Source organism: Scyliorhinus canicula, unplaced genomic scaffold (assembly GCF_902713615.1).
Source record: "Scyliorhinus canicula unplaced genomic scaffold, sScyCan1.1, whole genome shotgun sequence".
Classification (NCBI taxonomy): domain Eukaryota; kingdom Metazoa; phylum Chordata; class Chondrichthyes; order Carcharhiniformes; family Scyliorhinidae; genus Scyliorhinus; species Scyliorhinus canicula.
This window is the reverse complement of record NW_024056019.1, coordinates 11,908-21,407: the sequence shown is the minus strand read 5'-3', so window position 1 is coordinate 21,407 and position 9,500 is coordinate 11,908. Positions and strand designations below refer to the sequence as shown.

At 48.5% G+C, this 9,500-nt stretch overlaps 1 protein-coding gene across 2 annotated transcripts; it reads right to left on the bottom strand.

The window, feature by feature from the left end:
* Positions 1–3,372: 3,372 nt before the first annotated feature.
* Positions 3,373–7,407, bottom strand: LOC119961636 (gastrula zinc finger protein XlCGF8.2DB-like). 2 transcript variants are annotated; one of them, XM_038788923.1, is made up of 2 exons: positions 7,337–7,407; positions 3,373–5,748 (listed from the first exon to the last, which is right to left on the bottom strand). In XM_038788923.1, the coding sequence occupies exon 2, from the start codon at positions 5,113–5,115 to the stop codon at positions 4,294–4,296; it is 822 nt and encodes a 273-aa protein (XP_038644851.1). In that variant the 5' UTR covers positions 5,116–5,748; positions 7,337–7,407; the 3' UTR covers positions 3,373–4,293. The 2 variants fall into 2 exon arrangements, with proteins under 2 accessions (XP_038644851.1, XP_038644852.1); XM_038788924.1 differs by lacking the exon at positions 7,337–7,407 and adding an exon at positions 6,951–7,190.
* Positions 7,408–9,500: the final 2,093 nt, after the last annotated feature.

The following is a 9,500-nucleotide window of genomic DNA, read 5'->3' as shown; positions in this document are numbered from 1 at the left end:
TACGTATTGGTGAAAAATTGGGACAGAAAGAATCTAGGACAACGCTGGCGTGGACCTTTCCTGGTACGACTGACGACAGCAACTTCGGTCAAGCTTGAAACGAAATGCATCTGGAGCAGCAAATACAATAAACCCAAGTGAAGGAAGTGCAAGTGTTTGGGGTCTTGAAAGGTGAGGAAGGAGGATGTAAAGGGGCAGAAGTTACTCCCTGTGCGATTGTAAAGGAAGGTGACATGGGAAGGAGATGGGGAGTTGGCCTAATGGGAGGAGTGGACCTGATGTCACAGATGGAGCGGTGCCTGTGGAATGCTGACAGGGGTGAGGAGAAGATGTGTTTAGTGTTAGCATGGTGCTGCAATGGTGAAAGTGGTGGAGGATGATCCTTTGAAGGTGGAGGCTGGTGGGGTGGAAATTGAGGACAAGAGGGACACTGTCATGTTTATGGGAGGGGAGGGAAGGGATGAGGGCACAGATCTGGTAGATGGGTCAGACAAAGTTGAGTATCCTGTCAACCATAGTAGATGGGTTTGGGGGAACATCTCAGCTAAGGACAATGCAGACATGTCAGCAGCACCATTTTCAAAAGAGGCATCATCAGAACAGATGCAGCAGGGTTGGAAATTCTGGGAGAATGGGAAAGAGTCCTTACAGGAAGAATGGTATGAGGAGCTGTAGCCGAGATAGCTGTGGGAGTCAGTGGGCCTGTAATGAATATTGGTGGTCAGAGTATCAGTGGAAACAAATTCAGAGAAGTCAAGCAAGAGAAGTGGAAGTGTCAGAGATGGACCAAGTGAGTCAGCATGGTTTTATGAAGGGTAAATCGTGTTTGACTAATTTGCTAGAGTTCTTTGAAGATGTTGCAAGCCATGTGGGTAATAATGATCTTGTGGATGTTGTATATCTGGACTTCCAGAGAGCATTTGATAAGGTGCAGCATAAAATATACACGGTAGGATCACTCGGGATTAAGGGTAATTTATTAGCCTGGATAGTGTACTGGCTAACCAGCAGAAGGCAGGCAGTTGGGATAAATAGGTCATTTTCTGGTTGGCAAGATGCAACCTAGGGTTGCTGGCGCCCCGGGCAAGCTGAACTTCGGCGCCCTTGGTGGAGGGGGGGCGTGGGGGGGGGGGGGGGCCTTGGGGGTGGGGGGGGGGCCTGGGGGGGGGGGGGCCTGGGGGGGGGGGGGGCGGGGCAGGGCCTGGGGGGCCCTGGGGGGGGGGTCGGGGCCTGGGGGGGGCCGGGGCGGGGCCTGGGGGGGGCGGGGCAGGGCCTGGGGGGCCCTGGTGGGGGTCGGGGCCTGGGGGGGGGGGGGGGGGGGCCGGGGTGGGGCCTGGGGGGGGGGCCGGGGCGGACCCGCGGGGGGGGAGGGAGGGCGGACCCGCGGGGGGGCGGACCCGAGGGGGGGGTGGGGGGGGGGCGGACCCGAGGGGGGGGGGAGACCCGCGGGGGGGGGGGGGGGGGAGCGGACCGAGACCGAGGGGGGGAGCGGACCGAGGGGGGGGGGGCGGACCGGGGGGGGGGCCGCCCTGGGGGAGGGCGGCCACAGCGGGGGAGGGCGGCCACCGCGCATGCGCTGGTTGGCACCGGCCCAACTGCGCATGCCGGGGACCCGAGTCTGGCGCCCCCTAGCACATGGCGCCCCGGGCGACTGCCCGAGTTGCCGGTGCCTTGAGCCGGCCCTGGATGTAACTAGCAGGGTGCCACAGGATTGAGTTCTCGGGCCCCAACTATTTTCAATCTACATCAATAACTTGGATTTCGGGATAGAAGGTACAAGAGCCAAATTTGCAGATGGTGCTAAATAGGGGGATAGTAAATTGCAATAAAGAAATAGTACATTTTCAAATGAACGTTGAACATAGAACATACAGTGCAGAAGGAGGCTATTCGGCCCATCGAGTCTGCACCAACCCGCTTAAGCCCTCAATTACATCCTATTCCCGGAACCCAATAACCTCTCCTAACCTTTTTGGTCACTAAGGGGAATTTATCATGGCCAATCCACCTAACCTGCACACCTTCGGACTGTGGGAGGAAACAGGAGCACCAGGAGGAAACCCACGCTGACACGAGGCGAACATGCAGACTCCGCACAGTGACCCAGCGGGGAATCGAACCTGAGACGCTGGTGCTGTGAAGCCACTGTGCTATTCACTTGTGCTACCGTGCTGCCCTAATATAGATAGATTAAGGAGAGTGGGCCAAAATGTGGTAGATGGAGTTTAACATGGCTAAGTGTGAGGTTATCCAATTTGTGTGAAAAATAGAAAGGCAACTTATTGGAGAGAATAAGTTGAGAGAGAAACTTCAGAGTGCTCCAGTACAGAGAGATCTGCGTGTCCTTGTACATGAATCTCAGAAAACTAGTATGCAGGTACATCCCATTGAGTCTGCATTGATGCTCTGAAGGAGCACCCTACCTAAGCCCTCTTCCCCAACTTATCCCTGTAACCCCACCTAACCTGTACATCTTTGGACACTAAGGAGCAATTTAACATGGTCAATCCACCTAACCAGAGAGTAGTAAGGGCGTGGAATGCCCTGCCTGCACCAGTAGTGGACTCGCCAACACTAAACACATTCAAATAGTCATTGGATAGGCATATGGTCGATAAGGGAATAGTGTAGAGGGACTTTAGAAGGGTTTCACAGGATGGTGCAACATCATGGGCCGAAGGGCCTGTACTGCGCTGTAATGTTCCATGTGGTCGACTATTAACTGCCCTGAAATGGCTGTAAAACTCCAATCAGCAACCCCCCCCAGGACTAAGAAAAAGGAAATCCGCACAAAACAAATGTTCCAGTGTTCAGCGTCAGTGCAGAGGACAAAGCCTAACCTCCGATATTGGAGCAAGTGGTGTCTACTCACACTCCTTTCCCTGTCTCTGAACATTTTTGATCTGAAACATCGTGAATTTTGTGAAGTACGTCAGGTAACATTGAAAAATACATATAGCGAATCCCAGGAAGTCCCCAAGCCTTTAAAAAATGAAATGCTGTTGAATTTGACTCACTGTTGCAATGCAGAAGGCATGGGAGCCTCCACAGCAATGTGCTGATGACCAGCAAAGCTGGTGGCCACCCAATACAGTCAGATGGCAACTCACTGGTGTGTCTGAGTGAATCCCTTCCCACACTCAGTGCAATGAATGGTTTCCTTCCTGTGTGAGTTGGTATTACATCAGATATTTATCACATTTAAAACTTTTCACACTGTGCGGACACTTAAAGATGTCTCTTTTCAGTGAATAACTTGAAGGGCAGTGAGGCTGGAAACACAAGTGAATCCTTTCCCATATATGGAGCAGATGAACAGGTTCTCCCTGGTGTGAACCCGTGGGTGTATCCAGAGACTGGATAACTGATTGAATCTTCTCCCAGACACAGAGTCAGTGTTGCGGTTTCTCCTCACTGTGAATGTGCTGGTGTTTCTGGAAGCTGGACGATTCAGTGAATCTCTTCCCACCCACACAGGGCAGAGGAACAGTCTCTCCCTGGTGTTGTGATGTCAATGAGTCATCACAAGAATGTTGAATATTTCTGTCTGCTCTCTGTCATTAACTGTGGCATTATGCTGTCTATCCCTTAATGGTCCATTCACATCACATCTTTTATTGTATCAGTAAAATATTTTATTGTTTTGCTTCATGTTCCTTGACAATTTATTTTCACAACGGAGGTGTCACTGTGAATAATGTGCAAATCAGTAAGAATTCTCAGCTAGGATTAATCAGCACTTTCTAACTGGAGATGTTAATCAGTGGAACCTTTCAGAAACTGAATTGTAGATTTTTACCCAAGATCAATTTCAGATTGCAGTAAAGGTTCATGTGCTGGATTCTCCATCCCGCCGTGCCACATTTCTGTTTCAGCACGCCTGCTGGATGCTCTGTTACGCTGGCCGGTCAATGGGGTTTCCATTGTGGGGCAGCCCCACGCCGTCGGGAAACCCCCGGGCGCCGGCAAAAAGGGAGCATCCCACCTGCGGAGAATCCAGCCCCATAATTGTATTAGAGTGGAGTATCTGTCATGGGTTCTTGAATTAAGCAGAAAATTCACAGATGACGTTTTTTAAAAGGGAGACTGTGGTCCTCAAAATCAGTGGCTTCTCCAGAATATTCAACTCAAGCCAATTATTCTTAATATCAGCAGAAACAAACCAAATATTCTCAGATGACCAATTCTTGACGTAATTAACAGCAGCAGTTACAGCAAAATTCAACAACTGCTGTCGCTTGTGAACTTGCTGAGGTGACAGTAAGTGTTGTGACTGAGTGAATCCCTTCCCACTCACAGAGCAGGTTCCCCAGTGTGAACTCTCTGGTGTTTTAGCAGATGAGAGCATTGAGTGAATCCTTTCCCACACTGGGAGCAGATGAATGGTCTCTCCCCAGTGTGAGTGCACTGATGTGCAGTGAGGACAGAAGAATGTCTGAAGCTCTTTCCACAGATAGTGCAGCTGAATGGCTTCTCCTCTGTGTGAATTTGCCGGTGTGACCAGAGGCCAGATGAATGAGTGAATCTCTTCCCACATACGGAGCAGATGAATGGTGTCTCTCCAGTGTGAATTCGCTGGTGTCTAGTGAGGTCGGAAGACTGCCCGAACCTCTTCCCACAGTAAGAGCAGCTGAATGGTTTCGTCCCAGTGCGAGTGCGTTGGTGTACCAGCAGGGTGGAGGACTGAGTGAATCGCTTCCCACGCACGAGGCAGCTGAATGGCCTCTCCCCGGTGTGAACCCGCTGGTGTTCAGTGAGGTTGGCTAACTGCCTGAAACTCTTTCCACAGTCAGTGCAGCTGAAGACCTTCTCCTCAGTGTGATTTCGCTGGTGTCTCAGCAGAGTGGTTGTCTTCATAAATCCCTTCCCACACACAGAACAGGCGAATGGCTTCTCCCGAGTGTGATTGCATCGATGGATTTCCAGCAGACATATGAAATTAAATCCTTTGCCACAGTCCTCACATTTGCACAGTTTCTGCATGGTCCCTCCCCCAGTGTGGCTGCAGTGATGGTATTCCAGCAGGGATAGATAATTGAATCCTTTCCCACATTTCTCACATTTCCATATTGTCTCCCCAGTAGGACTGTCAATGGTTTTCCAACAAGCAGGCATAATTGAATCCTTTCCCACATTCTTCACATTTCCAGGGTCTCTCCCGTGTGACTGCGTCGATGAATTTCCAGCAGGGATGGATAATTGAATCCTTTCCTACATTCCTCAAATTTCCAGGGTGTCTCTCCCATGTGACTGCGTCGGTGAAGTTCCAACAGGGATGGATAATTGAATCCTTTCCTACATTCCTCACATTTCCAGGGTCTCTCTCCCGTGTGACTGCGTCGGTGAATTTCCAGCAGGGATGGATAATTGAATCCTTTCCTACATTCCTCAAATTTCCAAGGTGTCTCTCCCATGTGACTGCGTCGGTGAATTTCCAGCAGGGAAGGATAATTGAATCCCTTCCCACAGTCCTCTCACTTCCAGGGTTTCTCCATTATGCCAGCCCCAGTGTGACGGCGAAGATGGATTTCCAGTCGGGATGGATAATTAAATCCCTTCCTACATTTCCACGGTTTCTCCATGGTGCCGATGTCCTGGTGTCTCTCCAGGTTGGATGATCAGCTGAAACTTCGTCCACACACACAACACGTGTTCGTTTTCTCTCCACTGTCAGGCTTTGCAACCAGAGAAACCTCTTTCCAGTCAGTATACTGGATTCTTTCACTCCGGAGTGAGTGCTTCCAGATCCTGTTATAAAAGAATAGAATGAGACAAAGTCACAGCACAGAAGGAGACAGTCACCCTGAAGTTAGAATTCTTTTAGTTCTGAGACAAATCAGGATTTCACAAAAATCATCACTGTCAGTACAGACAGAAATTCAGAAACAATTCTAGTTTCTATGGACCATTTCTCCCTCACTTGTTGCACCGAAGTTTTAAATCCCCATCCTGCAGTTTTTGTTCCTTCCTGCGCTGAAATCATAGAGTTTTACACAAAAAGACGCCCATTGTGTCTGTGCTGACCATCAAACACCCATCTATACTAATGCCAGTTTTAGGACTTGGTCCAAAGTCATGCATGCTATTCCATATCAAGACCACATGCCATAGGAGCAGGATTAGGCTACTCGACCCATCAAGTCTGCTCCGCCATTCAATCATGGCTGATATTTTTCTCATCCCCACTCTCCTGCCTTCTCCGCATAACCCAAGATCCCCTTATTAATCAAGAACCTATCTATCTCTGTCTTAAAGACACTCAGTGATTTGGCCTACACAGCCTTTTGCGGTAAAGGGTTCCACAGATTCACCACCGTCTGGCAGAAGAAATTCCTCCTTATCTCTACTTTAAAGGATTGTCTCTTTGGTCTGAGATTGTGCCCTTTGGTTCTAGTTTTTCCTACAAGTGGAAACATCCTCTCCACATCCACTCTATCAAGTGCTCAGCTAAACGATTCTTAAATGTTGTGGGTGTTCCTGCCTCAAGCACCCTTTCAGGTAGTGAGTTCCAGATTCCCACCAGCCTGTGGGTTAAAAAAACATTCCCTCAAATCCCCTAACCTAAATCTACATCCCCTGGATATTGATGTCTCTACTATGGGGACAAGCACTTCCCTATCTATGTCCCTCATAAATATTGTACACCTCGATTATGCCCCACTCAGCTTTCTCTCCTCTGGGGAAAACAACCCCAATTTAGTCAGACTCTCTTCATAACTGAAACATTCCAGTTCAGGCAACATACTATTGAATCTCTGTACCCTTTCTGGTACAATCACATCTTCCTGTAGTGTGGCAACCAGAACTGCACACAATATTCCAGCTGTGACCGAACAAGTGTTTCAAACAGATCGATCAGAACCTCCCTGCTCTTATATTATATGCTTTGGCAACTCGGGAATCACCTGGGGAAGGAGCAGTGCTCCGAAAGCTAGTGATTCGAAACAAACCTGTTGGACTTTAACCTGGTGTTGTAAGACTTTTTACTGTGCCCTCCCCAGTCCAACGTCCGCATTTCCTCATCTCGGCTAATAAAGCCAAGTGTCCCATCTGCCTTCTGAACCAGCTGATGTCCCTGTGCTGCTCCCTCTGACCCTCCACTACCCAGCGTCCTGCCCTTCATTGTTACGTCACAAAGATGCGTGCGCTCTGCTCCCCGCTGGAAAAAGATGGCGGCCGTTAATCTGGGCCTGTTCCCGGGGAAAGCACCAACGCTACAAACGCGGGAGCTGCAGGTTGTTATTGGGGGTTTGCGGCCTGCACCGGGTGTTAATGAACTCTCTTCTCACCCACACAATCGCAGGACCCCCCTCCCGCCGCTGCTACCGCCTCTTACCGGTTGCCGAGCGACAAACAGGCGTCTCGCCTTCACTGTCATTCAGTCTGCGCATGCTCGGAACACTGGAGGAATCGCGCATGCGTTCAGATCTCCAGCTGATGGAGGGCATTCCCACCGCGGGGAAGGCTGGGTAAAATCCCCGCCATTAGAGCTCCCTGTTTGTTTATATTCGCTGCTCCTGAGGCTGCGCTAATGATCGTCTCAGCTTCCTGCAGCCGCGCATGCTCCGGGAAGCAGGCTCTAGGGGGCGGAGCTTTCGTGGAATCACCCATTCATAGAGAGAAACATCGTGTGTCATTGAAAAATAAAATGTTATAAGTCATGGCCTCATTTTGTTTCATCCTCCAAGACCCTGAACTTTATCTGACAGTGTAATGTTAGCGAGTGTTGATCGATTGTCCTGGAAGCCAACAGGAAGAGAACTCAGAGGTCAGAGGATTAAGGGAGCAGCGAGTTCTGTAACAAATTACGGGGCAAGAACCTTGTTCCCAATTTATCTTTCGCCGTTTTATTTTCCATCTGGGCCAAATCAGTTGTCCACCAATCTCCTGATTTGACAGCCTGTTTCTGACATTTTCTGTTCTTCTTCCTGGCTCTGAGCACAGTTGTAAAACAGTCTTCAGTTCCATGTCGAAGAGCTGGGAAAGAGAGAGGAGCCGGGAAACATTTATTTTCAGTTACCGCACACTGTTAGTGAAGAGAGATGAGAAAGACCAAAGTGCACGTTCGTCTCTCTGTGTGACCGTGAAGAACAGTCCAGGCTGAAGCTCTGTTATTGCTGTATGATCCTCCCCAGATTATCCTTTCTTATCTCCAGATAGTTGATGCTGAACCATCAGGTAGGAAAGACACGAGGTTCAAAACCCTTATCAACAGAAGCAAAGGCGAACTGTCAGAATGAAAATGATTCAGTCCTAGATGGGATTACAAAGAAAAACACGGCACAGGATCAAGCCCTTCGGCCGCCAAGCCTGTGCTGATCATGATGCGCTAACTAAAAACCTTCTGCCCTGACTCGGTCCTCTATTTCCTCCCTATTCATGTACCCATCCAGAAGCCTCTTAAATGTTGTTAATGTGCCTGCTTCCACCAAATCCTCTGATAACACGTTCCAGGCACTCACCACTAAAAAGCTTAGCGCGCACATCTCCCTTAAACTTTCCCCCTCTCACCTGGAGCCTGTGCCCCATTTGTAATTGACACTGCACCCTGTTGTTGAAAATACAGAAAAATGTGTCATTTGAAACATGGAAGTCTGGCAATATCTGGTCTGAGAGAAACATGAGAGGATACAGGGAAAGATCCCACGAAGGGTTAATAGCAGCTACAAAGAGCAGGATTATAAAATGCAAATTCTTTCTCTCAAGCAGGCTCAGCAAACACACAGGATTCTTGTATTAAGTTTTAAAACAATGGTTCACACCTTCATTGAAATTAACTCTCTTAGTAAACAACTGGAAAGGATTAGGTTAGGTTGAATTTGGTGTTACATAGAATTTACAATGCAGAAGGAGGCCATTTGGACCATCGAGACTGCACCGGCTCCCGGAAAGAGCGCCGCACCCAAGGTTAACACCTCTACCCTATCCCCATAACCCAGTAACCCCACCCAACACTAAGGGCAATTTATCATGTCCAATCCACCTAACTTGCACATCTTTGGACTGTGGGAGGAAACCAGAGCACCCAGAGAAATCCCACACACACACGGGGAGAACGTGCAGACTCCGCACAGACAGTGTCAATTCTAGGTGTGAAATTCTACTAACATCAAGTAAATTGAAAGAACATTGGAGACTATCAGTCTACGAGAAACATAATATAAAGTCAAAATCAAATGTAAAGTTATGAGCTGGGGACAATTGGAAAATTAAACTTTTGAAATGACAAGAATTAAAAGTAACACCTCTATTGAAACCAAAAAGCATTTTGAACATCACAAAGGACAATTTAATCAGATCTGAGAGGTGAGGTCATGCCCAAAATTAATACTTAGTTGTATTAGAATGTTTAGATCAAAGATACTTTTTGCAATCAAAGTGAAATAAGTTAATTTACAATAAGGTCATAAAAACGTAACTATTAGAAAGAGAATTTAAACCCAGAGACCAGAGCAGAAGCAGCATCACAACTCAGAGAGAGAAGGAACAAGAGAAGCAGA

Excerpts from the sequence above, each read along its gene's own strand:
- LOC119961636 (XM_038788923.1), bottom strand. The coding sequence starts at position 5,115 with ATGCCTGCTTGTTGGAAAACCATTGACAGTCCTACTGGGGAGACAATA.